Source organism: Chrysemys picta, chromosome 7 (genome assembly GCF_011386835.1).
Source record: "Chrysemys picta bellii isolate R12L10 chromosome 7, ASM1138683v2, whole genome shotgun sequence".
Classification (NCBI taxonomy): Eukaryota; Metazoa; Chordata; order Testudines; family Emydidae; genus Chrysemys; species Chrysemys picta.
In genome coordinates, this window is record NC_088797.1 from 85,358,978 (window position 1) to 85,386,890 (window position 27,913).

The 27,913-nt window shown below is 43.6% G+C and overlaps 1 protein-coding gene, 1 long non-coding RNA gene and 1 other non-coding gene across 4 annotated transcripts in view; 1 reads left to right on the forward strand and 2 right to left on the reverse strand.

Moving 5' to 3' along the window:
* Window positions 1–12,142: 12,142 nt before the first annotated feature.
* Window positions 12,143–27,134, reverse strand: LOC112060091 (uncharacterized). Its single transcript, XR_010589499.1, has 4 exons — window positions 27,002–27,134; window positions 16,894–17,006; window positions 14,002–14,078; window positions 12,143–12,281 (listed from the first exon to the last, which is right to left on the reverse strand). It is a non-coding gene; the product is annotated as an uncharacterized LOC112060091 (long non-coding RNA).
* TRNAE-UUC (transfer RNA glutamic acid (anticodon UUC)) lies at window positions 17,663–17,734 on the reverse strand. The gene has a single exon. It is a non-coding gene; the product is annotated as a tRNA-Glu (tRNA).
* The window catches only part of HK1 (hexokinase 1), a 71,945-nt gene continuing 70,882 nt past the window's right edge, over window positions 26,851–27,913 (forward strand). The window contains exon 1 of one of the 2 annotated variants that reach the window (XM_005281896.5): window positions 26,851–27,817. In XM_005281896.5, coding sequence (XP_005281953.2) covers window positions 27,755–27,817 — 63 coding nt within the window. In that variant the 5' untranslated portion in view covers window positions 26,851–27,754. The remainder of the gene's footprint in view (window positions 27,818–27,913) is intronic. The other variant, XM_065553495.1, reaches the window with a different exon arrangement.

The following is a 27,913-nucleotide window of genomic DNA, read 5'->3' on the forward strand; positions in this document are numbered from 1 at the left end:
CCCCTTGCTGTGGGAGAACAACAACAGACAGACAAAAGGGGAGTCTTGTTTCAATTTTAAAAAGTTCTAGCCTTCCCATTGGCTCTCCTGACCAGGTGTCCACTCACTTCTTTTAACCCTTTACAGGTAAAGCAAGTAAAGAACAGCTACTAAGAGGGATTTTATAGCTAACTGGCTAGCTTGGTCCATAAAAGGGAGCTTATCCCTCCCCCCCTTCATTTATCACTGGAACTTACCAGGAAAGGCAATTTAGGAGAGAGATTTTTAGAGGAAAGAGGTTCTGCAAGGGAAGAGCTATGAATGCCAAGCTCCCAGGGAGAGCTGGTCCGAGTGAAAGGACGTTACCAGACAGTGGCAGGTGGTCCAGATCACAGAGGAGCCACTTGTTGCTCTGGAGAAGAGCTGAAGTGGTTTGGACTCAGCGCCCTCACAGAGGTCAAAGAGGGAATGTTTCTGCAGGTGGTGGCAAGAGGTCTGATTAAAGGGGAGGGGGACAGGTCATGAGGTAAGGAGCCTGGATGGAGGAGATGGATGGACTCAAGGGGGGGCAGATGGATTAAGATTCCTTCATCCTCCCCCAGATAGGGAGCTGGGGAAAGGTTTGCTTGTGTACCATATATTGGCCTTTGGTTAAATACATTGTATCTCTGAAGGGGCCCTGTTTGTTACATAAAAGCCTCATTTAAGCCTGTTAGGGAAAACTGAGGCATGGATGCAACCACAGTTCTGCAACAGCAGGCCAGGGGGTTCTGTATGCTGCATTGTTATTAAGCAACGTTGTGCCAGTACATGGTGCCTTGTATTCTGTGAAGGGGCTCAGGGGAAGGCGGGGAGGGCTGAAGTAAAAGAAAAGAGCCTGACAAGAAAGCTAGTTATGGGCAATGACAGCTATTGCTTGTCTGTGACACTCTCTATATATTCCTGTTAGAGCTTGGAATCCAGCCTCTCCATAGCAGATTATATTTCTTCTGCCAGCTACATACCTAATGTACAATCAGTTCCTGCTGCTAGATGCCTTCATAACTAAAGATACAAGCCAGTATTGACCGTGCAGCCTGAGAAAGGAAGAGCAGAGAAGATGAAATACTTACTGTGCATGCCCTGTGTCAGTCCTTTGTTATAAATAAGGCTATAATTATGTCATGGAAGTCATGGAATCCATGACATTGACCTCCATGTCATTTTCTGCCCTGGGGCTGGAACTTCCAGCCAGCCCCACCCCTGCAGCTCCCAGCCCCTGCCTCGTGGGGGGGACCCTGCAGCTGCCCAGCCGGGGCAGAGGGCTGGTGGAGCCCACAGCTACCCAGCCACACCATGAGGCTGGTGGACCCTGCAGCTACCTAGCTGTGGCAGGGGGGTTGCCCAGGTGGGGCGGGTGGCTGGCGGGGGGACCCCCCCGCAGCTGTCCACTTGTGGCGGCTGGTGGGGCAACCCCCACACCTCCCAGCTGCCCCAGGGATGAGAGGACCCTGCAGCAGCCCAGCCCTGCTGGCAGGGGGACCCTGGACCTCCCACGCACCACAACAGTGGGGGATCTGGGAGCCCCAGCAGTAGTGGGTGTTGAACCCGCCTACCCCTTTTGTCAGGGATATTTTTAATGAAAGGCAAGGACAGGTCACGGGCTCTATGGATTTTTGTTTATTGCCTGTGACCTGTTTATGACTTTTACTAAAAATATCCGTGACAAAAACTTAGTCTTATTTATAATTATTTACACAAGATGCCTATTCAAGGCTCCAGGTGCGATAACACATCTTTAATAATACAATCAGGGCCGGCTCCAGGCACCAGCTTGGTAAGCAGGTGCTTGGGGCGGCCACTCCGGAGTGGGGCGGCAGGTCCAGCTATTTGGCGGCAATTCAGCTTGGATTGAAGGACTTTCTGCCAAATTGCTGCCGCAGATCGCGATCACGGCTTTTTTTTTTTTTTTTTTTTTGGCTGCTTGGCGGGGCCAAAACCCTGGAGCCGGCCCTGAATACAATAAAATCCCAGCAGCATTAAAATAGTCATTTCAACAGTAACTTGGCCAGCCAGATGTCCACAGAAACTCTTTTCTGTCCCTGTTATCATACATTGTTTATTTTATCACTTTCATATTCTGTTTTCCTAATATCACCTTGGCTCATGTATTTTTTCCTTGCTTCACAGTTCTCTGTTCTTCCTCTGTTTATTTTCTTTCAGCCTTTCTGACTACTGGATCCTATAGGCATATTTCAATTTTTAAAATTTAAGTGAAAAATAAAATTGTCTTGTTACCTGTTGGCGCTTGTTCTCCTCATTGTACCTCTCAGCTGTACCTTAGATTGACATATTTGTCACTTATTGAGTCCCAAATCTTTGTCCTAACTAAATGTGGTGTTAACCCACTGTGTAAACTGACATGAGAAATATTGAAACCTCACGATGCTCAGGCTATAGAAAACTTTATGGGTGAAATCGTGGCCCCATCAAAGTTAATGGCAGAACTTGCATTGATTTCACTACTGCCAGAGTTCTTTGGCACTGTATTTGGCACTGTCATTCCTAGTCAAACCAGTTTTGTAAGCTGGCTGGAGACCGAGAAACTAACAGTTCTGGCATTGTCCCCTAATGATTCTTGGGTGCTAGTTAATAGGTGGCTGTCAGGAGCTATCTCCTCCTTCCAGATCACCACCCAGTCAGTTAAACCAATGGGGACATACAGAAAATGTCTCCTTAGTCAGGCCAAATTCCAAGCTTTCTTGCTGTGTTCTTTCTTTGCTTTTCTGGGCTTTCTGCCTCTCTACAGATACACAAACCTTCACTAAACAGCACAAGTGAAATTCTGCCTCCCACATGTGCCTTGTATTTGCCTGTGTTCTGGGTGGAGTCTGCTATTGTTTCATCTATCTGGTTCCATAAAGGATCTTACCTGTGCCCTACATTTATCCCAAGCAAAGGGTGGCTGTTACACCTATTGGTTTCAGTAAGGTTTAACCCAGGGATAGGCAACCTATGGCACGTGTGCCAAAGGCGGCACACGAGCTGATTTTCAGTGGCACTCACGCTGCCCGGGTCCTAGCCACCAGTCCTGGGGGCTCTGCATTTTAATTTAATTTTAAATGAAGCTTCTTAAACATTTACAAAACCTTATTTACTTTACATACAACAATAGTTTAGTTATATATTATAGACTTATAGAAAGAGACTTTCTAAAAACGTTAAAATGTATTACTGGCATGTGAAACCTTAAATTAGAGTGAATAAATGAAGATTCGGCACACCACTTCTGAAAGGTTGCTGACCCCTGGTTTAACCCATAACAATAATATAAGAGGAATTAGTTCCATAAGCGTCCTGTCCAATGAGGCATCTCTTACCAAGTGTAGACAAGCCCTGTGGGTAATTTACTGAATTAGCTATTCTGGAATAACTGTTTTGGGTAAACTTCCTCAGAAGAAGGCAAAAGACATAAATTGATTGGTTTTACTTGTTATTTAGATCTTTGAATGTGACCAGTTAATGTCTATTTGGATCATAAGGCCTCTGTTTGTGTTTTTAATTGTATTACTGTTTCTAACATGTATGTATTTAATAGGAAAGGAATATACCTGCAGTTTGGGGTAAGAGGAAGTGTTGAAAACCTATATTGTTACCTACTTTCTTTTTCACAGCCACTTGGGACTATAATGTGACATCACAAGAGGTGCTCCAGCTATGGCCACTGAGAAAGAACTTAATGCCTTACATGAGTCTTACTATTGCTGTTCCTCAGAATGCAAAGTAAGTGACTAATCTAAAAAGATACAAGGTAAAGTACATTGTACAGGTTGGAGGTTTCAGTTTCATTGAGTAAAGAGGAAGCAAGATGATGATTATAGTAACAGAGAAGAGGAAAAACTTCCTTGACTTGGAATATTTTCATCTCTATAGAATTTTGTCTTAAACCATAAAACAGAAAAATAATTATTTTAGAATTTTAATCCTTACTAATAAAGAAAATCAAATGCCAACTCTTTCTGGTAGTAACATCACACCTATTCTGGCACAAATGGGTATTTGAAATTGTCAAAATTAAGTAGAATTTGTCCTATCCCAGTGTTACATACCTAATGAGCTGCTGGGTCACCCCTGTCCTGCAACCGTGGGTGCCTTACAAAGCCTTGCTGAAGTAGCTCCCACCTGGGCTGTTCACAAAGAGCCTCCAGCATGCAAGCCACATCCTCAGTGTCTGTGTGTAGTTGCAGCCAGCCAGCCACACTTGGGTTACACTCTGGCTCTCACCAGCCTTTGTTATACTGCAGGGTGGCCCCAACACTCCCAGATTTCCCCCCAGAAATGTATGTCCTGTACTGCCCAGCCCTCTCCTGGACAGAACAAAGTATTTTAAGTCCATTATTCCTTAAAGGGAAAAATGTGCCATTTTATTATCTAAAATAGTTATTCAGACACTTCAATTTAAACACACTGGATTAGATAAAACAGTAAAAGAAGTTTATTAACTACAGAGAGATAGGGTTTAAGTGAGTACAAGTAATGAGGCATAAAAGTCATAAATGGTTACAAGAAAATGAAGTTAAGATGTTTACTAATACCTAAATTAACAAACTATGTCAAGATTCAAGCGAAGTTTCTCACCACATGCTTTAAGCAAACATATTGACCAAACCTTGTAGGTCAGGATCCCACCCCATGCTTCCTTTGTCATGTCAGGTGTTTTGAATGCGATAGGCATGGAGAGACGGGAGGGTGCCTTGGGGTGTTTGCCCCTCCTTTTATAGTTTCAGTTCCTCTCCTGAAAAACTGGGCACTAGGAGACAAAGAATCTACGTGGAAGCATGTTTCCTGCTGGCTTTTTCTCACCTGCTTGAGATTTTTTTTGTTTCCCTTCCTGCTTGATGACTTTGTTTACTGCTTAAATGCAAATTAAGCAGAGCACACATTCGTTTGTTTAGGACAGACCTGTTTGCCAACCTCAGTTTGTGGAGGACTGTGGGGTATGAAGTATGGGTTAATAACATCATATGGGTTAATAACATCAGGGAACTCTTAAAACTCTACACACAGTGTTGCCACACATTTTATCAGGACAATACTGACCAGCAAATTACGAGTTTTCAAATGATACCTTACAAGACATGCCTTGTACAAAAAACATTACAATAGTTTATAGGCTATGAATGGGGGTGGGGTGGGGTTGTATTCTGTCATAGCCAGCTTTTAAACATAATTTCTAAACTGCCTGCTCTAGATAGAGGAGAGAGCTCTGCTTCACCATTGTGTCGACCAAGAAAAAGCGCTCCAGATCATGAGCCTAAAGCAGTTGCAAGACTTAGGTCATCTCCTACAATTATTTCCTGATCCCTCAATTCCCATTTAAGCCAATGGGAGTTGAAGGTGCAGGATTGATCCTCTATTGCATGAGTGAGAGTGGCATATTGTGTGTGTGCATATGCGCGTCATAACTGAAGACAGCAATTGCAACTCTGACTGTGCTGCCTGTAGGAGCATTCATGCCCTCACACCCAGGGACCTTGCTTGTCTGTGAGCCCTGGGTAGTAACTTTTTTCATGGATTCTGGGGCATAAATTATTTTGTTTGGTTTGTTTTTTATTTATTTTGGCAATGAAGGTGAACAGCAGAGCATTCCCATGGAATCTAGACTATTCAGAAGACATTTAGTACAAGTGACACTTTGGCCTGGTCCACACTAACCCTCCACTTTGAACTAAGGTACGCAAATTCAGCTACATTAATAACGTAGCTGAATTCGAAGTACCTTAGTTCGAACTTACCGCGGGTCCAGACGCGGCAGGCAGGCTCCCCCATCGATGCCGCGTACTCCTCTCGCCGAGCTGGAGTACCGGCGTCGACGGGGAGCACTTCCGGGATCGATCCGGGATCGATTTATCACGTCTAGACAAGACATGATAAATCGATCCCAGAAGATTGATTGTTTACCGCCGGACCCGGAGGTAAGTGTAGACCTACCCTTAAAGGTGCAAACTATTGCCTCTCAGATGAGTGCAGGAATAACAGGGTGGGCTTGGGTGTGCATAGTTATTAAAATTAAGTATGCCAATTTCATTTTCCAAGTATAGGCTCTGAGACAGCAAAGCACTTAGGTATGTGCTTGTCTTTTAGAATGTTCTTACGTATGCAAGTATCAAAAGTTAAGCACATGCTTAAGTGCTTTGCTGAACTGCACCTGTAGCCACTTAATTGCATGTCTAAATTTAAGAACTTGAACATTCAGAATCAGAGGATCATGATGTATTTTAAAGTACTCGGTACTGCTTTGTTCTGCGTTTTCTAAAAATCAAATTACCAACCAAGAAATTTGATTGTGAAAACATGTTGAAAATGTTCCCTTTGCATAAAATGTTTATGAAGTTAAAAGATGACAACTGGGTAAAAGAAGTGGCATTGATAATTTTAACAAAACAAAAATGGAACATATGAAATATTTACTCATTTCCATGTAATGTGTCGTGTATGATACTGTAGATAAGACTCTACTTCATCCACATGAATCACTAATCAAAAAGATATTCAGATAATTATTTTGAGAGTTCCAAAATCATATTAAATATATTTAATAGTACTGCAAAAGTATGTGAGAGTGCAGCCAGTTTGCCTGTATATTAAAGTTAAAGATCTCAAATATTTTCATCATATCAGGTGCTGTGCTGTGTTTTAGGAAAATATGTATTCCAAAATGCATAAAATACCTGTTTATTCTTTGCCTCAGGAGGCACGGAGAGGGCTGGACAAGAGATGTGCAGGCTGTACTACCTTTGGCCTCAGATAGAGCTACTCTTAGAGCCCAGATGCACGTATGCACTTTCTGCTCTATTCTACCGGTGCTGCTGTTGACCCTGGAATAGGGTGAGGCTTCAGGGTCCACTATCCACGTGACTGGTCCTGGGCTGCCATTGCACAAGTTGCACATCACCAGGACCAGCATTACTTTACTCAAATATTATGTGCAGGATGAAGATGTGCAAGATGCATTAAAATGTTGCAGTTTTGTGGCATTTGTCACATATGTTGTAAAACAGAGGAACTAAAGTGTGTTTACTTTTTTCCCCAGCCAATTGGGTTTGAGGACAAAGGGCCAGGTGTTTTTAACTCTTACCAAAGAAGGGTATTTTAGAGGTATATATTGACAAACTATATTTAAAATGTGTAAGGCGTTCAAGTGAACTTGGGAGAATTTTAAAAAAAGTTTAAAGTAGTTTACATTCTTGTCTTTTGAAAATCTGAATATGTAATTGCCTCCTCAGTTAGGTGCATTACTGTCTGTGAAAAAGTTTTTTATTTCCTATTGCGCTGCCTCTCTCAAGAATGAAGATTTGAGTAAAAAATTTAAACTTTCTTCCTGTATTACGAGATTCCATGGCAATTTTCATGCTGCATTTATGCCCATACAGCCCACAGTTTTTTTTCTTTATGGGTAGTAAGAGATCTTTGCTTAAATCTGTTTCCTGTTTCTCTGAAATCAACAGATGTTTATAAAATGTAAAATGTTTTGTTGAATTTTGGTCAGGAAAGATGAGCTATTAATCCTGGGTTTCTGTTGCTATGGTGATAAGTCAATTTAAAAAAAATTGTCAATATGCTTCTCTGTGAGCAAAATGTATGTGGCTTGCAGTAATTACTAATTACCAGAGCACCAAAGAAGGAAGTTACTTGACACAATAGTTTTTATCTAAAGGGACAAATGTTCTATTAATACAGGACATCCATCTGAAATAGAAAGCTTAGAATAGTTAGAGCTTTCCTTTGGGGTGACTTAAAATGGCTTTGCAGTTCTGTTGACAGCAAAGACGGTTGCAATGAGTACTCATGACGAATGGCTAACATGAGCAGAATAAGAAACCAACTCCGGGTAAAATTTATTCATAGTGCATTTTTAATGTATAAATGAAGGAATCAGTTAAAGAACTTGGATGACAAAATACAAAGTAGTGTAACATTCTTGTATGTGAGTTGTTCTGAAAATCCATCAAGTTAGAAAATGTGTTTGTTACACCCTGACACCCCAATATTCACCACTGTCTTGTAATTAGGATACGTCTTATACAAAGTATGCCTTGTGAGGTGTTCTAAAAGTCTTGCTCTGCTAGACAGTAATATCTCGTTGGATTGTATGTGCTTTCGTCATGTGTGAAGTTATGAAGTTTGGATATGTATGTGTTGCTGAAACATTTCCTGAGGTTGAAAACACCCACAAGCAGCCTTTCAGATACAATAGTAAAAAGGCCACACAATGTTAATGGCTTATCAAGGAAATGCACCCAAGCATAAGGATTACCCCAGGAACTGTGTACAATAGAAACCTCTCAGAGATAACATTACACAATGAGAACTGTTTGACCCAGGTCACAGCAAAAGAGCTTTCCAGCAAGTGGGGAGAAGATATAAAAGGGGGAAATGACATTATGGGGGGAACCTCACTCTCCCTACAACAACACATCTGGAAACACCTGAGGAACAAAGACTGAACTGTGAGAAGTGATGGTCCCAGGCTAGAAGGATTTTTAGCCTGTGTATATGGAAACCTGGAAAAGCCAAGGCAACTTGTGCCTTAAGAATCTGCCAGCTTGTTTATTACTCAGGGTGAGAATTTGCTAATTTATATCTTACCTATCTAGTGTGTTAAGCTCAGTTTACGTTTTTTGTTTATTTACTAAGGTAATCTGCTTTGATCTGTTTGCTATCCCTTATAATCACTTAAAGTTTACCTTTTGTAGTTTAATAAACTTATTTCTTGTTTATAACATAACCCAGTTTGTGCAATTCATATCTGGCAGGGCAAGAAGCTGTGCATACCTTTCTCCACATTGAGGGAGAGGGTGAATTTTTATGAGCTTGCGCTGTGCAGGTCTTTCTATACAGCGCAAGACAGTATTATTTAGGGTGAATGCTGGGTGAGTCCTCTCACACAGAGCTGATTTCAGTCTGTGTCTGCAGCTGGTTGTGGCCCTACGTGTGTGTGTGTGGGGGGGGGGGCAAGAGGCTGGAGAGCCTAATTCAGCAAAACAGAGAGAAAATCCAGGCTGGTGGAGCAGGAGTGGCTCAGTGAAATCCCTGTACATCAGGTGGCATCCCGGATGAGGGGGTCCAACCTGTCAGTGTTGATTAACACATTTGAACTTGGATGATATTAAATGTGACTAGAACCTCATGTAGACAAGGACAGTTTGTGTTTTAAAAGTGTCCGTTGTTTTTTTCTCCCTGAGATTGACCAAAAAGGAGGCAAAACAACCTTAACCAAGATCTTCCTACTCTGATACCAGAAAAAATGGAGGCTAGTGGAACAAGTGATATGCAGCAGCATCCTTAGGTGAGCTGCTAGGCAAATAGCTGAATATAGGCCTATCTACACAGGTATATGCTTACATAAAGATTCTTCTTTGATTGCTGGTCCCTATGTGTATTCCACACATGGGTATGCATGCGAACCATGCACCAGTGTCCAGAAATTCTATCAGTGTCTGTTGGTGCACACATGCATAATAGCTCCTGGTGCTCCTGACTGAGCGCATAAGAGACAGCGTGGGCCCATGCCACTCTAGTTCCTTCTTACTGCTGGATGGCCTGAGTCAGAAACCTTGTGTTCACAGATTTCTCCAGCTTTTTTCTCTTGATAGAACCTGTAAATAGATATGTAAATAGTCTTTATACTTCGTAGCTTTTATATTAGTATAGTTAGGATAGCTTGTTCTCCCCAGTACTAGGGACTCCTTTCCCATTGTCTGGGACTACACTCAGAATTCTGGGCTTCAAGAATTGTATCTCCTGCCCTTGATCCTTCTCTGAAAACCCCCAGGCTGGAGGGTTTGTGAAATTGTGACAGAAGAAAGATCTCTTGGTGACCCCAGCTACAAAACACAAGGACTGTCATCCTAGCTGGTTCAGTCTAGGACAGTGGTTTTCAACCTGTGGTCTGCATTCCCCTGGGAGTCTGCAGACTATTTCTAAGATTTCCAAAAGGGTCCATACCTCCATTTGCAATTTTTTAGTGATCTACAAATGAAAAAGGTTGAAAACCACTGTTTAGGAGTGTGGTTCTGGACTTGGTACCACCTGTTGTTGGTACCAGCTCACTTGTCCAAGGACTGCAGAACTATCAGTTCTGACCATTGGAGCCCCTAGACACTGGGATGTCTGGAGACATATAAAACACTGGCGGATATCTTTCTCCATTATCCACAGTATCTCATCCTCTCCAGCCTGGCCCTCCTTAGGGACGTTACTATGCCAGAGGATGATATTATTTCAGTGTTTCTGGAGCTGTCTCATCTCCAACCATCAGGCAGGAGTGCCCTAGTACCAACCGCCCCACCATTGGAAGGGAAGCAGTTTCAGATTTGGACTCGTCAGATGTTCCGGCTGCTCCTCCATCTTTTGGAGAGAGCCGTGCCCTGACAGGCAGTCCAGGAGATCTGGATGCTATCCCTCCAGATATGACTTCCCCAGGGACTGCTTGTACCCGATACTATGGGGTCCCCCCACAAAAAGCTGACCCCCCCTTTCTGGCCTTATTGGGGCCCAGGGATCCCTATGGCAGATGCTCATGACTGATCCAGGAATTTTACCACACGTCTCCTTTTCTGAACCCACCGGAGCTGTTGGAGGAGGAGGCTATTGACCTGGATCCTCAGGTACTGATGGGAATCTTATCCTCATCTCTGGATGAAGCAGTCACTCCTTCCTCTCCATCGCCACTGGATAATCATAGGCAGTACCAGGAGCTACTGCAGAAGATTGCCCATGACTTCCAGATACCACTGGAGGAGGTTCAGGATGCACAATACCAGCTCCTGGATATTTTGCAACTTGCAGGCCAAAGTAAGGTAGCACTTCCAGTTAACGAGGCCATCATGGATACTAGCCATATGGGTTTGGCATACTGCAGCATCCCGCACCCCCACCCATAGAAGAGCTGAGAGACACTATTTTAACAACTATTCCAGACTGACGGACTTTGAAGACAAGCTTCTCCCGAGGCCAGAGCCAAATTTCAGTTTTTCATAGAGGATGGTAAATTAATGGCAAGATCATCCCTTCAGACTGCAGTGGATGCAGCAGATGGGGCATATGGCCACTGGTATAGTCAGAGGAGGGTTTCTTGGCTACAGTCTTTAGATTTCCCCATGGAGGCACAGAAATACCATGCAGGACCTTCCCTTTGATGAGTCGAATCTCTTCAGTCAGAGAACGGATGAGTCCATACACTCATAGAAGGACTCAAGATTGACTCAACACTCCCTGGGCATTTACATTCTGGTCCCAAGGAAAAAACACCAGAGACGAGCCTATAGGCCACGGTCACCCCCTCCTCAAGTGTTCTACCACCAGTGTCCCGCCGAACCTCTGTGGAAACATCAGAGGGTTCAGAGGCCTCACTTCTTGGCCCCCTTTACAAAGATGACCTCTACCAGTTCCCAGCCACCTGCAAAGGGCTACTATTGACGTCTTGCTTGAGACCTGTCTACCAACACGGATGCCACTTACCTCTTTCCCCATTATTTCGGAGGTCCGTTTCCCACTCTTCACCCTTAATTGGCACTTGAATCATTATAGTCAGCTGGAACTTGGAAAAGATCCATCAAGCATACTCTATTGAGTTCCTCTCCCTCCCCCCTCCTAAGTCCCCTTCCCAGTCCCTGTTCAGGGGCTACTCTCATGAGGTGATTCTTCATTAAGAGGCAGACTCCCTCCTACAATGTGGGGTGCTAGAGCATGTCTCTCCTCAGTATTAAGGGAGAGGGTTCTATTTCCCATATTTCCTAGTCCCCAGAAAAGACAGAGGGTGGACACCCATTCTGAACCTTCTGCAACTAAACATCTTTATTTGAAAGTTGAAATTCAGGATGGTTACATTAGCATTGATTATCCAATCTGATTTGTGGCTCTCGATATGAAGGATGCATACTTTCATGTTCTTCAGTTTGCATCTGAAGAAGTGAGGTTCTTACCCACGAAAGCTTATGCTCCCAATACTTCTGTTAGTCTTAAAGGTGCCACAGGACCCTCTGTTGCTTTTTACTTTCATGTAGAAATTCATCCCACTCACAGAAAGTTCCTGCAATTTATGGTGGGCCAAGAACAATTCCAGTTAAGAGTTCTTCTCTTTGGCTAGCAATAGCATCCAGAGTGTTTACAAAAGTTTTCTCTGTGGTGGCAGCCCAAATGAAATGTTAATGTTACACAGTTGTCTCATATCTGAACGATTGGCTCCTGGTAAGTTGCTCCTGCTGAGAGGTCAAGTTGGTGACGGAGTTTCTGCTCCATTTTCTAGCAGCCCTGGATTTCTGAATAAACAAAGAAAAGTCCATTTTATCATCCACACGGATGATAAACTTCGTCAGAACGACACTGGACTGTTTCTGTGAGAATTTTTCTTCCCACAGAAAGATTTCAGTTAATGAGCAGCCTGATAGCACAGATTACTCGTAGACCAAGAACTACAGTCAGATTGTGCCTCTTGCTTTTAGGCCATATGACCTTGTGCACTTATGTGATGCCATACATCATGCTTCATCTATGATGTCTACAGGCCTGGTTCTGGCTGGCTACTCACCAGACAAAGATCCCATCAATTCTAGAGTGACTATTCCCAGCAGAGTCATCGTCTCCCTCATCCGGTGGCTGAACCCAGAGAAAGTGAGAGTGAGTTTTGCCTTCAACACTCCCACCCCTAATGCCACCATCCTAACAGATGCTTCCCTTCTGGGTTGGGGTGTTCCTCCGAACAAGGTACCTGGACTACACGGAAGGCCAGACTGCACAGCAGTATATTAGAACTGAGAGCAGTTTGCCAGGGTTGCAGACAGGGTTGCAAGTTGTGTCAGACAGTATCACCACAGTCATTTACATAAACAAACTGGGTGCAGCCAGATCTCTTCCCCTTTGCCTGGAAGCAGTCAGGCTTTGGAAGTGGTGCATCAGAAACAGCATCACTAATCAAGCTGCATACCTCCTAGGTGCTCAGAACACTTCAGTAGCCAACCTGAGCAGGTGCTTCTTTGCAGCCCACGAGTGGGAGATTCACAACTCTGTCCTGAGCAAAATATTTGCTCAGTGGGGTTCACCTCAATGGGATCGCTTTATGTCCCAAACAGGAAAATTTCCCTGACTGCTCCAAAAGAGCTATGGGCTATGGCATCCAGGGTGATACTGTCCTGATGTCATGGACAAATGATCTCAGATATTACTTTCCTCCCATTCCCCTACTACCACAGGTCCTGAGAAAGATCTGTCATGACAGGGCCAGAGTCATTCTTCTAGCACCCAGTTTGGTTCCCAGAGTTCCTGAAAATGTCAGCCCTCCCCCAATCAGGATCTACTTCTTCCTGGACCCCATAACGGCATGGGGGGGTAGGGGTGGGGCAGAATCAGACACCCCAGTCCAGACTTGCTCCATCTCATGGCCTGGTGTTTGGATGGGTATTGGAAAATAGAATGCTCCTATTCAACACCTGTCCATTATATCCTTACCCAAAGTAGGAAAGAGCCAATTAGGACCTGCTACCTAGCTAAATGGAGGTGTTTCTCTACCTGGAGGCATCATCATCAACCTTCTCCAGGCACTGTAAATATTCTGGTCATTTTAGATTATCTCCTGTCTCTAAAAGAAATTTGGGCCTTTCCATTAGCTCACTGTGAGTCCATCTCAGAGGAATTAGTGCCTTCCTTCCTCCAGTAGAATGATGTTCTGTTTTCACCCACCCAGCTACAACAAGATTCATGAGGGGCCTAGTCAGGACCTTTCCACCCGGGGTCAAACCTACACCTCAATGGGACCTCAATTGCATCCTGTCAATACTCACCAGACCACTGTTTGAACCTTTGGTGACATGCTACATGTCTCACCTGTCTATGAAAGTTGCATTTTTAATTGCTATTACTTTAGCCAGGAGGGTGAGTGAGTTTGGGAGCCTTCATGGCAGACCCCTTTATTCTTTTGCCTCCATCCTAAGTTCCTCCCCACGGTTATTTATGAATTCCATGTCAACCGAAGTATCCACTTACGTGTCCTTTTTCTGAAACCCCATGCTTCTGCTGAAGAGAAGACTTCATTCCCTTGACATCAGACCTGCCCTGGTGTTCTGCAAAGGACCAAACCTATCAGAAAATCACACACTTTTTCTTGCCATAGTAGAAAGATTGTGAGGTCAAGCAAGATCCTCTGAGTATCTCTATGTGGGTTTCTGGGTGCATCAGCGAGTGCTACAGGTTAGAACACGCACCTCCTCCTGAAGGCACATTCCACTAGGGCACAAGCATCCCTGCAGGACGCTGCAATACTAGACAAATGCAGAGTGGCCACCTGGAGCTCCATCCACACGTTTGCTAGTTCAGGCTTCTGCTACAGATGCAGCAGTGGGAACTGCAATACTGCAATCATCTTTGCTGCTGGCTTCCTTGTACCCCTCTCCAGCCTGAGCACTGCTTGTAAATCACCCATGTGTGGAATACACATAGCGACCAGCACTTGAAGAACTAGAGGTTACTTACCTGTAACTGGAAGCTCTTGCAGATGTATTGTCCCTATCTGTATTCCACTACCTGCTCTCTGTCCCCTAGGCTTTGGATTTTGTTGCATTCATAGTAAGAAGAGGAACTGGAGAGTCACTGGCCCACACTGCCTTGTTTGCCCTTGGTTGGGAGCACAAGGAATGCTACTGTACATGTGCAGCTCAATGGACACTGCTTGTTAGAATTTCTGGACTTGGGCACATGGTGCGCATGTGTCCCCATGTGTGGATTACAGATAGGGACCACACATCTTGAAGAGCTATCAGTTACAGGTAAGTAACCTCCATTTCCAGACAAACGTTAGTACGCAGTAACGGTATGAAGTTTTGGGATGTTCCCTGGAGGATTTTGATTCCAGTCAAAATTGTTTGACATTTTGGGGCTGGGGTAATCCTATTCTCACATGTCATGTAATATGAACTTTAAAAAAACTGTACACATTGATCAGATGAGCATGCTGACATTTTTGAAAGATAAGCACCTCTCAGCATTAAAAAACTCAGACATACACATGTTGTTTCCTTTGGTATCATCTTTTGAATTGGCAGATTTCTGGGTTGTGGGTTGAGACTTCTTTCAATTTTTTTGAAGGCCATGATAACCAGAATAAACTGAATGGAACTTATTTATCCAAGTTATGAAAGGGGCCTGTGGTATATGCATGTATCCATGCAATAAAGGGCATGTTTTTGAGTGCAACATGCTATTTAGACTGACAAAACTTTCATTTTATTGCCATGCATGCAGCTTTAATAAAAGCTGTTGTTGCTGTTCACTTTTACAAACTGACCTCTTTGCGAGAGGTGAACATGAATGGATGGAGTTCTGGTCAATGGAATGGTATGATCTTTGACTAACATGTGAGATATGGGGGTCAGATTCTAACTCCCGCTTTGGTCCCTTTATATGGGGGCTTGGGAGGGCCAGGGAAGAGGTTGTCATCCCCAGCCGACACAGATGGTTCCTACACCATCCTCATTGCAGCCTACAGTGTAGAGGATGTGCATGGCCAGCGTGTGGTATACTCTGGTTATCCCTAGCTGGCAGATGATCCCTTCGGGGTATGGGAGCTGCTCTAACCTGCACATGGGACCAAGCAGAGAGTCAGGGAACTATAACTAGACCCCTGAGAGTGACCCATGTAAGCTGGATGCATCAGGGAATCTGGTATGTGATTTTTGTTGTTGTTGCTGTCTGCACCAGGTCATTACTGACCAATCTTTCAGGTTCAATGTTCCTTTTAAATATACATATACCTAGTGAATAAATTCTGGAGAAAGGGGTTTGATTAGCAGTGTTAGAAAATAATGTCTTATTTATGTGGACTAGGGAGTGACCAAACAATTGCCCTCATTTTTGGCTTAACAGAAAATTTTAAATATGTGAGGATTGTTGTGATTTAATTTTAACTTAATTATCAGTTTTGCTGCATACCTTACTCCAATGTCACTAAATCAGTAATGCTGACCCAGGAATCACCTTACATATCCCATCTAATTCTTTTTAAATGTACAATTGATTTAAAATATTCTGCGAACTCACTATTTGTGCACAACCTGTATATTTTGCAGTAGACACAATTCTTCTAAAAGGACTGCTCATGAGTTGGATATTTTACTTAAGGCTATCTCCACTGAAAAATATGATTAATGTAATTCCTCCCTTACCTCTTCTACATTTAGCTGCTCTGCAATAGCTTTTTTCTTTCTGTAGAAAGTTGGCAAATGATTCTCCGATGCTGTTTTATGTTTGACCAGCAGGGGAGGCTTGTGCACAAACAGTGAAATTGTTCATGTCTGGAAAACGTATAATGTATCATCAGGTCTGTGACATTTAGTAGTGTCTTAAATGAATTGACTTTCTTGACTTAATCTGAAGATGGTAGACATTTTGTAAAAACAGCCAGTACGAAAACTGTTAGACATTTGAGTATTGGCCTGAGGTTACCATCAGGCCCTCCAGAATGATTAGTACCCTCCTCTGTGAACCCATATAGCATAATTTTGCTGTACAGTATGGAAGCTGTAATTGTTGCACACAATTTTATTTCAGGGAGTGAGTTTTGTTCCCCCCCCCCTTTCTAATCAGAATGCGAGGGCTTGAAGAAGTGAGATAGGTGTTGCAGGTCTTTTAGGTCTAGATCCACACCAGGATTTAGATGTACAATGCTCAGTGTTGCAACATGTAACTTTCAGGTTCCTGTACAATGCATAGGGTGCCTAACCCTCTATCCTTGGAAGCAGTGACTTTGAAAAAGACTTGGGGGTTGTGGTGGATAATCAGCTGAATATTAGACCCCATTTTGATGATGTGGCCAAAAGAGCTAATGTGATCCTGGGATGTATAAACAGGGAATCTCGAATAGGAGCAGAAAAGTTACTTTACCTCTGTATTTTGCACTGGTGTGGTTGCTGTTGGAATACTGTCTCCAGTTCTGGTGCTCACAATTCAAGAAGGATGTTGATAAATTGGAGAGGGTTCCGAGAAGAGCCACGAGACTAATGAAAGGATTAGAAAACATGCCTCATAGTGATAGACTCAAAGAACTTAATCTAGTTAATTTAACAAAGAGAACATCAAAGTGGGGTGATTTGATTACAGTCTATAAGTATCTACATGGGGAACAAATATTGAATAATGGGCTCTTCAATCTAGCAGAGAAAGGTGTAACACAATCCAATGGTTGGAAGTTGAAGCTACACAAATTCAGACAAGAAATAAAGTGTAAATTTTTAACAGTGAGGATCATTAACCATTGGAACAATTTACTATAGATTGTAGTGGATTCTCCATCACTAACAAGTTTTAAATCAAGGTTGGATGTTTTTCTCAAAGATCTACTCTAGGAATTATTTTGGAGAAGTTCTATGGCCTGAGTTATATTGGAGGTCAAACTAGATGATCACAATAGTTCCTTCTGGCTTTGGAATCTATGAGGAAAACTAAATTAATGGAGATATCCTATCTCCTAGAACTGGAAGGGACCTTAAAAGGTCATCAAGTCCAGCCCCCTGCCTTCACTAGCAGGACCAAGTACTGATTTTGCCCCAGATCTCTAAGTGGCCCCCTCAAGGATTGAGCTCACAACCCTGGGTTTAGCAGGCCAATGCTTAAACCACTGAGCTATCCTTAGTTTGTTGAAAGCACTGCACTATTCCCACACTGGGAATTGAACCCAGGCCACATAGGTGAAAACCAGGAATCCTAACCACTAGACCACATGGGACTGCAGGGGAGCTATAACAAGACATAAGGGACTCTCAGAAGCCAACCAGCAGGCTGAGTGGGGAGCTGCCAAAGCTAGCCAGTAGGAGATGCTGAGGAGAGAAGGATATGGCCTGCCCTAAGCCCTATCCCACCAAGGTAGTTGGGCACCCATATCGTCTTGGGTAATCACAGCTGTGAACCCTCTCTAGGAGTTAGGCACCTAAACCAGGTCAGCTCTTCCTCAAGAAGACAGAAAGACCCCCCCACACACACATCCCACCCCCAGTTATAGCCAATAACCCAGGACTAGAGCACTCACCTATTTGCAGATGCCCACTCTGCCTTAATTGGAACAGAGACTTGAGTCCAGGTTTCCCCTATCTGGAGGAGAGCCCAAACAACTGGGCTATTGGCTATACTGGGGTGAGTTTCTCAGTGGGAAAGGAGCTACCTTCTGAGAGCCAGGATCTTTTTGGGACTCAGGAACCTGTTGATGGCCAAGTGGAGAGGCAGCCCCAGTCCTGCCCTGTTACAACAGACTCTGATTCCTGTCCTGCATCAACTGATCCCGAATTCCAGCCAGAAACCCAGGCGGGGACTGAAGAATCAGATCCCATGGAGTGAACTTGGGCATGTAAGTACCTATTATTATTATTATTGGCAGATGTGAACTAGGAGTCCCACCTTCCTTCCCCCTTTTTGCTGCTTCAAAATGGCTTCCCGCAGCATGGCACAGGCACAATCTGTGGCCCCTCCTCCTGCTCCGCCCTGTGGCAGATTTCAATAACAAAGCATTCATTTGTGCAAAATTCAACAGTTTATGGAGGCAGAGCTTACAGGGAAAGAAATGTGGTTAATTTTCATAGTTTACATGAGGTCTCAGTGCACATTGCACAGCTGGTCAAGGCACAGACAATGCTGCTTCCCATGGGTACAAATGCCCTGTAACACACACTATAGTTGACAGTCATTATAGGGCCCTATCTATTTTCCTCTGCACTTTCTCTGTGTCTGCAGGGGAGATATAGCAAAACTTTTAACACTGAGAAACAGCTTGGTTTTGTTTTGCACGTTATAGGGAATAGCCCCTCCCCGCCATGTCCCCAGTATAGCTTGCAAGCCACTCCCACTCCTGCAGCACTTCTGGGCGACAATCCTGGTGAATAACTTCACAGCATATCTTGGTGGTCTGCCTTTTAAATAAGACCATCTTCTGTCTCCTAGTTACATGCCTCAGCGTAACATCGAGTGTCAGAACAGCTTAAAGGAGATGTAGAGAGGATTACTGTCCAGCTTGCTCCCCATAATCTCCCCCCTTTATGCCTCTGAGGCCATAGTAGCACCTCCTGTGCATAAATAAAGCTGCAAAACCAAACTTGGAACATAGGTCCAATCACCCCACCCCTAACAGCAGGAAAACAGGTACAATAGACTGAAATCCCAATGCACCCAGCACCCTCTGTACACATAGACCACTTATCTCTGGGTTCTCCAAAGAATGGGAAGAGTCTCAAAGGTAAAGTCACATATACATACCAAAAAAAGCTATCATGACTTGTTTGGGATATGAACCATAAACTATTTCCCCCCCTACTGCCGTAGCCACAGCACCTGCAACAGCCAAGCCGTCAAGGACAGAACCTCTATCTATTGCTGACAGACTGGCCAACCTGAAGGAGAGAAAAAGGAAGACTGGATGAAGTGTTGGCAGAACTCATGGCAGAGTCAGAAGCAAACCAGGCTGGCTCAGAGTTTGAAGGCTGTACATGAGGACCCAGGAGAAAGAAATGCACCTCCCCCAGGAGATCCTGGCAGTGGCCAAAGACGGAGTTGCAGTGACCGGGGAAAGCGTGGCTGTGGCTAAGGACAGCATCACTATGGTGAAAGAGAACATGGAAAAAGGCAGAGAGATGCAGAGGTAACTCATAAGCCAAAATACCCTCCTGCAAAACACTCTCCTGCAAATATGCTGCTGCTAGGCCAGTGGCTCTGCAGACCTGTAATTTGGGACCCTGTCATGCTCTTCAGCCTCCAGACAATGCTAGCTACTGGGACCAGCAGCACTTGTAACCTCTGTACCCCTACAACAGTGCTCTCAGAGGCTCCCATTCACCTCTCAGATCCAACCTCTGGGCACCGACAACACCAGCACCTGGGAGTCCAACTCTTTTGAGCCACGGCACTCAACCCCAGAACGCATGCAGACGAGAAGTGCCAGAGGCAAGGTGTGTACTCACTGTTAACTTTAGAGATGCCCTATCCCATCAATTGTTGTTTTTGAAATGTTCTCACTGTTGTACTCTGAGTTTTGTTTGCACTGTTGCAGAAATTAAAGGTTTGCATATAGTTGGTGACTGAAGACAATTGATTAAATATATTTCCAAATACAAAGATATATTCTTCCACTGGTGTCATTAAAATGTTATTTTGTATTGTTCTTTCATAATAAAACTATTTACAGTACATCCACTATGAGTCGTCTTTGCACTTAACACAGAAAAACCTTTAAATAAAGCTGAAATAATTCAGAGGGTTTTACAAAAGCACACAGGGAAGTTTAAACACAATACCACAGTGCACCCAATGTCTGCATCCCAACACACCCACTATTGGCTGACAGGTTTATGCAGGAGACTCAAAATATGAACAGTAGGCATCCCTGACAGAGTTCCCCCTGGTGTTTGCAAAAAGAACAGGAGTACTTGTGGCACCTTAGAGACTAACAAATTTATTAGAGCATAAGCTTTCGTGGACTACAGCTCAATTCTTCGGATGCATATAGAGTGGAATAAATATTGAGGAGATATATATACACACCTACAGAGAGCATAAACAGGTAGGAGTTGTCTTACCAACTCTGAGAGGCCAATTAAGTAAGAGGAAAAAAACTTTTGAAGTGATAATCAAGATAGCCCAGTACAGACAGTTTGATAAGAAGTGAGAGAATACTTACAAGGGGAGATAGATTCAATGTTTGTAATGGCTCAGCCATTCCCAGTCCTTATTCAATCCTGAGTTGATTGTATCTAGTTTGCATATCAATTCCAGCTCAGCAGTCTCTCGTTGGAGTCTGTTTTTGAAGTTTTTCTGTTGTAAGATAGCCACCCGCAGGTCTGTCATTGAATGACCAGACAGGTTAAAGTGTTCTCCCACTGGTTTTTGTCTCTGTGGGATGCATTGCTGGCTTCTCAAACCTCCGAGCAAGTCTTTGCACCTCAGCCATTGGCAAGGCTTTCCTCCTTACTCTCATAATTATTGTGTAAAACACAACATGCAGTGGAACATTTTTCCCCCTGCTACTTCCAACCTATTCCATTATCAGCGCCATCTGCTTTTCAAATGGCCAAGTGCACACTTGACTACCATGCTGCAGCTACTCAGGCAATAGTTAAAATGTTCCTTCCTTCTGTCCAAGCAGCCTGTATGTGGCTTCAAATTAGCCAAGGCATCAGGGGAATAAATTGGGCCTCCCAGAATAACTGGACCCACCTTCACACCATTAATGTCCACATTGCAACTCTGGGCAAACAGTCCTTTCTCCACTAAGGGGGGAGGGATAGCTCTGTGGTTTGAGCATTGGCCTGCTAAACCCAGGGTTGTGAGTTCAATTCTTGAGGGGCCATTTAGGGATCTGGGGCAAAAAATCTGTCTGGCGATTGGCCCTGCTTTGAGCAGGGGGTTGGACTAGATGACCTCCTGAGATCCCTTCCAACCCTGATATTCTATGATTCTAATTTAAATAGTACTGAATTCTGAAGGATCCTAGCATTGTGGGCTAGGGAATGATAGGCACATGGGTTCCATCAATTGCCCCACAAGAGTTTAGGAAGCCATGTGTGCAAAGACATAAGTAATCTCCTGAGCATTACCCAGCCTCAATATCTCAGTTAGACAGCACCTTATCAATGCCATAGCAGACCTGCATCAGAATGGTCCCAGCAGTTGATCTCCCTGCCCAGAATTGGTTGGCTACAGACCAGTAACATTCTAAGGTGGCCAGCTTCCAGATGACGATGGCAATCTGTTTCTCTATGGGTATAGGACACCACATATTGGTAGTCTGTCACTGAAGCTTCAGGGTCAGTTCTGCACAGATCTCAAAAAAGGTAGCCTTCCCCATTCTGAAGTTCTCTTGCTTCACCTGGTCTTCCCAGCTTTGCAGACCAATCCTCTCCCACCAGTCCATGCTGGTTTCCCGGTTCCAGAAACAGTGCTGAATGCTGTGTAGGTGATCCAGAAACCAGTCCTCTTGTTCCAGCACCTATCTCACCTGGTGTTGAGTATAATTTAAAGAGGAAAATAACCTGTTAAGTGCTATCATTATTATTATTATTATTGCATGCAGTGTAGTTGTAGCTATGTTGGTCCCAGGGTATTAGAGACACAAGGTGGATGAGGTAATATCTTTTATTTATTTTATTTATGCATCTGAAGAAGTGGGTTTTTTAACTCATGAAAGCTTATGTCCAAATAAATCTGTTAGTCTTTAAGGTGCCACCGGACTCCTTGTTGTTTTTGTGGATACAGACTAACACAGCTACCCCCGATGCTATCTTTAATTGGACCACTTCTGTTTGTGAGAGAACAAGCTTTTGAGCCACACAGAGCTCTTGTCTCGCTGTTATTGTTGTTGAGGTTGCCTGGAGTCCTTACTTATCAAACTCAAAAAAGGGGGAGGGAAATGGGCTGATAGTGAATGTGCCAGTCTTGTTATCTGAACAGAGAAGGATTAATTCAGCTAGCCACTCTTAAACATTTTGTCACACGTGAAGCAGCTCATTATATTCTCTCTACTGGAACATATAAATGCAGCAACAAAATGGGTGGGCAGAAGGGGAAAGATCACTTCCTTTTGCAAATTTAGAAATCTGATTATCTGGCACTAAATTCTGAGCTAGAGCGGAGTCTTTGGGAGAGGAACTGCTCTAGAGTTGGGGAGACTCTACAAGTCCATGTAAGCAAGTAGGAACAAGAAAGCTCTGGTGAATAAAAGACGAATCCCCTGTTCCTTAAACACAAGATTGCTGCTGGCTGCTCAGTAATACTGTACAGCTGCAGACTGGGCAGGGACTAGGCATGCTTAGGGGAAATCAAGGATGCTTGCCCCACCCCCTCCAAACAAAAGAGAAAGGAATAACATGAGGATCAGTGAAATCTTGATGGAAATGTCAAGAACTGAGCTTAAATAAATACAGAAATCTAGGGAATGGCATCCCACTCATTGAGGCTGATTTGCCCAAGATAAAGGAAGATAAGCCTTGCAAAGGAGCCTGAGAATATTGGTTAATGCAAACAACTGATTTCACCAGAACAGCTCTGAAAAGGAAGCCAGCACCTGCAGGCCAAATATTTAATTACTTGGCTGCAGTAACTGACTTCAATGCAAACATTGTCAAGGCAGTGTTTCAATGTCAAGGCTGTCTTTAGGGAACTACAGGCTTTCTCAATAACATCTAATGTATTCAGTGAATGTCCCTATGTTGTTAATTGCAGGGAATCTCCTTCTGCCTCTTGTAGCAGTCAATTCAGTGCACCCACTCTGGCTTCAGTGACTGGAGGCTGTTCTAGTTTAAAGTCAGTGGGAGCTGTGCATGCACACTGGAGAGTGAATTTGCCCTTCAGCATGTAAAAAGGCTCTGACTCTCCAACATAACTCTTTCTAAAAATGTTTTTCAAATCACAATTATTATGTGTATTACTGTAGCACCTAGGAGCCCCAGTCATGGACCGGGACCTCATTGTGTTAGGTGCTGTACAAACACAGACCAAAATATAGTCTCTGCCCCAAAGAGCTCACAATCTAAGTAATTATGACTGAAGCATCTATTAATAGGTAAATTGGTGACTTTTGCTGTGTTTGAAACCTTTTCCTCCTCAGTATGGATAACATATGAATTATTCAGATACTGTGGTGATAGGAGCTTATAAGAACCTAGTTAGCTAGTAATTAATGTAGCTTATATAGTGCTTTTAGATCTCAAAAGACTTTGTAAACATTGATTGCTTACATTTTAAGCCTCACAAAATTTGAAATGAGCTTGGGATTATGCCCCTCCTATAGCCCTTTCATTTCATTTTGCTGTTCTATCAATGGCCAGTATTTTGGGTTATTTACATAATGACCTCCTCTAGATAGTGAACAATGAGAAATAAGTTTGTTTTCTTCTCATTTCCTTTCCTGTCTGGTCAATGGTGGCATCTAGGCCACCAAAGGCAGCTCTGCTTTGCCTAGCAGAGCAGGACCCGACTAGCAATACTGCTTTGGAAAATCAACCTGCAGATAGTGATGAAGCGGGATACAGTTTCAACTCTTTTCCTTGGACTAGAATACATTGCCTCTGTAATGCACCAGCAATTCCCCCAGCCATAGCAGAAGTCACAGTGTTGCTCCCAAATCTTTGTCTCATGCTGGGCAACATACTGCTAGCAAGCCACAAGGCCAGATATGCTGTTGCTGTAAGATAAATTTAAGTGAGCTTCTCATTTCCATATGTAGTAAGATCTCTGAGTACAAAATCAGGTATCAGTTGTCACCCATTTAAATGCTTGTTTCTGAGCATGCATGTGTAATGGAGGCTTAGTGACCTTTCTTTATATGCTTGCTAAATGTTGCTGCAACCATTCTAATAACTTAGGGGGAGATATTTAAAAAGCATAAATGACAGTTAGATGCCTAACTCTTATTGACTTTCAGTGTAGGGGAGTAGGAGGAGGATTAGATATTTAGCTTCCATTTGTACATCTGAAAATCACCTTTTAGATTATATTTTTGGATAAGGATCACTCTTTCCTGCAGGATGGGAGGGCAGTTGTTCATTTCCTTGGTGAAGTCCTGGCTATATATTCCTCAAGTCTCCCCCAGCTCATTTTAAGCTTCCTTATCTTCAGATCTTTGTGTTGCAGCCAGTGTGTCTCTGACTGATGACTCTAGTCTACAAGATTCTCTTCAGTCTGTCTCCGCTGTTCTTAAATTGGTTTATTGGTCATTGATGAAGAATACAAGCAGCCTGCTCCCAACAAAGTTGAGCTTCCAATTCTGCAGCTTCCCTAGTCCCTGCCAGAACAAGGGTCAGTAATGAAGGGCTCTTAAGTAAGTGGGCACAACTTCCAGTGATTTTTAGAATAGTGCTACTTTAATCCAGGGAAGAAGTTGGCCCTAGGAATCAATCACCATGAGGAGCAGAGCACTGGCATTAGGCCACCAGCTTGGCAACTTTCACTCTTTGTCATTAACTCCTTCATGGTAGCAGCCTCTACTATGTTGCCTTGTGTGCAGGTGAAAAGCAAACTGTCAAAACACAGTGGAGTATAAAATTAACTCTAGTGGCTATTTTTCCTCTAGCACAATCTCCAACTGACTGAAACTCTGCTATCTCCTTCAAAGATTTTGAAGTGAAGAAGGTCTTCTAAAAATAGCTCTGACTGTTCATTTTTAACATGTACTTTTACTCTTCTGATGTCGAGGCAAATTTTATTAAAAAACCCAAAGCAGATTACCCTCTTCTGTGCTGTTGTAAAAATATTGATAACATCTGAAGGACTGGGACACAGGTCTGAACAAGAAGTTTGATATACCTAGACTCTCAAGAGCTTCAGCTTCATATCCCAGCCCTACATCCTTGGAGCTAGGTTCACTGGGCAAGCCTTGCTTGTGCACTCTTGCTGCTCTGCACTATTCTAGTGGCTCTACAGCTGGCCAGGTGTATGTGTGGAAAGATTTGCTGGGATAGCTGTATCAGTACACTATACTGGCAAATTGCTCCAAACTGTCATTTGGCAGTGCAGCTTTTTCCAGCCTTCCGAGTTAAATAAACTATTCTGGAAAAGTGCATTTTTGCTGGCACAGTTATGTTGGTCACGTCACACCTCATCACATCTCTGACCAACACAGCTGTGCTAGCAAAAGTTAACAGGAAAGAACTGGCCTAAGCAGCCATAAATCCAGTCTATCTGGTTAAATTGAGTTTAGGGTTGGTTTGTGTCACTGGATTGGTGCAAAACTGGAGCATACTGGTGAATAATCTGGCCACTAGAGTGCTATTTTACTGTGTGGTGGTCATATGAGGCATTACAAATCCAAGTTTTGTCTGCTTTCTGTGGTCCATACAGATTTGTCCTGCTGTCCTTGGCCAAAACTCCCTCTTACATCAAACTCTTACGCTGGTTGCTTGCTTCTCTCTACCTTAGAGTTGGCTGTGTTTTGAAAATAAAGTTATTGTAGACATGCAAATGTCATCTCTTAAATTTTCTAGAAATTGCATTGCAGTGTTCTCCAGTTAATTGGGAATATCCTGAGGACATAAGCCATCTTTATATCTGATTTTTGTTGGTTACATTAGCTGGCCTGCTCTGTGCTATTTATAAATACTATCTGAACAAATACCCAAAATAATCTTTGACAAATTATTTCTGACTAGAGGCTAGAAGGCTGCACTCATTAGGAGCTAGCAGACAGTGTGAGGTTTTAGTTACATGTTTCACAGTATCAGCTAGATTTTTAACACTGCTAGTTAGGACAAAGACTGTAATTATTCTTCTCCTTGATTGTAAAATGTGTCCAGCATAAGAAGGTAGCTGCCCTCTGAATTGAATACAAGGCCTTGATAAATGAGGGAGCAAAGGAATGTGGTTTAGCAACTATTCAGAATTAGCCAAATGACTTGCAGGAGCTATCAAGTGTGACTAACTATGGTTGCAAACCTGCCAAGATTCATTCACTGGCTAGGAAGAATCCTTCTTTTGGAGTAATTTTCATGCAGTTTCTAATAAACTTCACTTTTGTGATGATGGTTTTGTAGTGTGAAATATTATCAGTAATAGTTTTATTTTGAATGGTTTATGTATTTATGTCTTTTCTGTAATTATTTACATGGCTGCCGGAAGACAGCCCTGAAATTGAGAGCTGGAGTGTGATGCCTAGGGACCCCACAGGAAGGTAAACATCCATGTTAGGGACTTTACTGCTATTTGATTACACTTGTATCATACTAATCCCATTTAATATCTCCTAACACACCCAGCAGCGCTAATCCTATAGTGAGGGCACGTGATCACCACGGCCCATACAAAGTAGCATATGGCCTAGTAGTGATGCAAATGATTCCCTACGTCCAGGCCGAGAGAGAGGGGGGAGGGGATGCTGCACCGTCAGCGGGTCACGTGCCAGTGAGTGGCGCAGCCTGTGCGAGCCGCGAAGGAGGCGGCGAGGGGCGTTAGCGGGGCTGCAGTTTTCTTTTCCGCTAACTGCAAAAGACAAGTCCCCTCCCCCCCATTGAGCCCCATGTACCTGCGTTTGCAACGTGCCTTGGGAGAAGCAGGCGTGTTAAAACATTAACAGTGTAAACACTCCACGGGGATGCGGAACAATCGGCTCTTTCTGGGGTTTAAGCAGCCCTGTAACCCGAACGCTAATACAGTGTGTGTGTGTGTGTCCATACACCCTTCCCCTCAGTCCCGGCTACTTATGTGCGAGGAATAGCAGGAACCGCTCGATCTTCAAGTGCAGGAATCTCTCTGGCGCTGCGGGCTCTCGCTCTCCAGGCCGGGCCCTTTGCAGGAAGTGATGGCAGCGGGCTCGGTAACTTTCGCTGCATCTCCCCTTGCTACCAAACAAACGGGTTTCCAGCGCACTTGAAATAAGTAACGTACGTGGGGAACGTGCAGTGATGTATCATTTTGGGGGCGATGGAAAACCCACCTTCTTTTTCTGCACACAGACTGTCCATCACGGTGCCTAGGAGACTGTTTGTTTCTTCCCTAATGCTGCAGAGCCCTCCTGTAACAGCCAATCCCAGCGCAGGAAGTGGGCAGGTTTTACTCTGTCATTATCCCCTGTATGGAAAAAGCCTCTGCATCTTTTTTTGCGTGGTGGGGGGAGAGGAGGAGGAAGCAGCCTTTCTGCAGTTTAGAAGCTTTTCGTGCAAGGAAGGAAAAAAAAAAAAAACAGAGCCTTTAAATCGTTCCTGTGAGAGTTGTGTTTGTGTCCTGACTGCTCTGGTGTTCAGCAAAACCCTTTAATTATTTTACTTAATCAGACAGGATGATAGCTGCCCAGCTTCTGGCCTATTTCTTCACCGAATTGAAGGATGATCAGGTCAAAAAGGTAAGTCAGAAACCGAATATTTGCACCCCAATGGCCAATTTATTTTTCATAAAGATGTCTTTGTGTTGTCAGTGTCCGACGTGTGCTTCCAGTTGA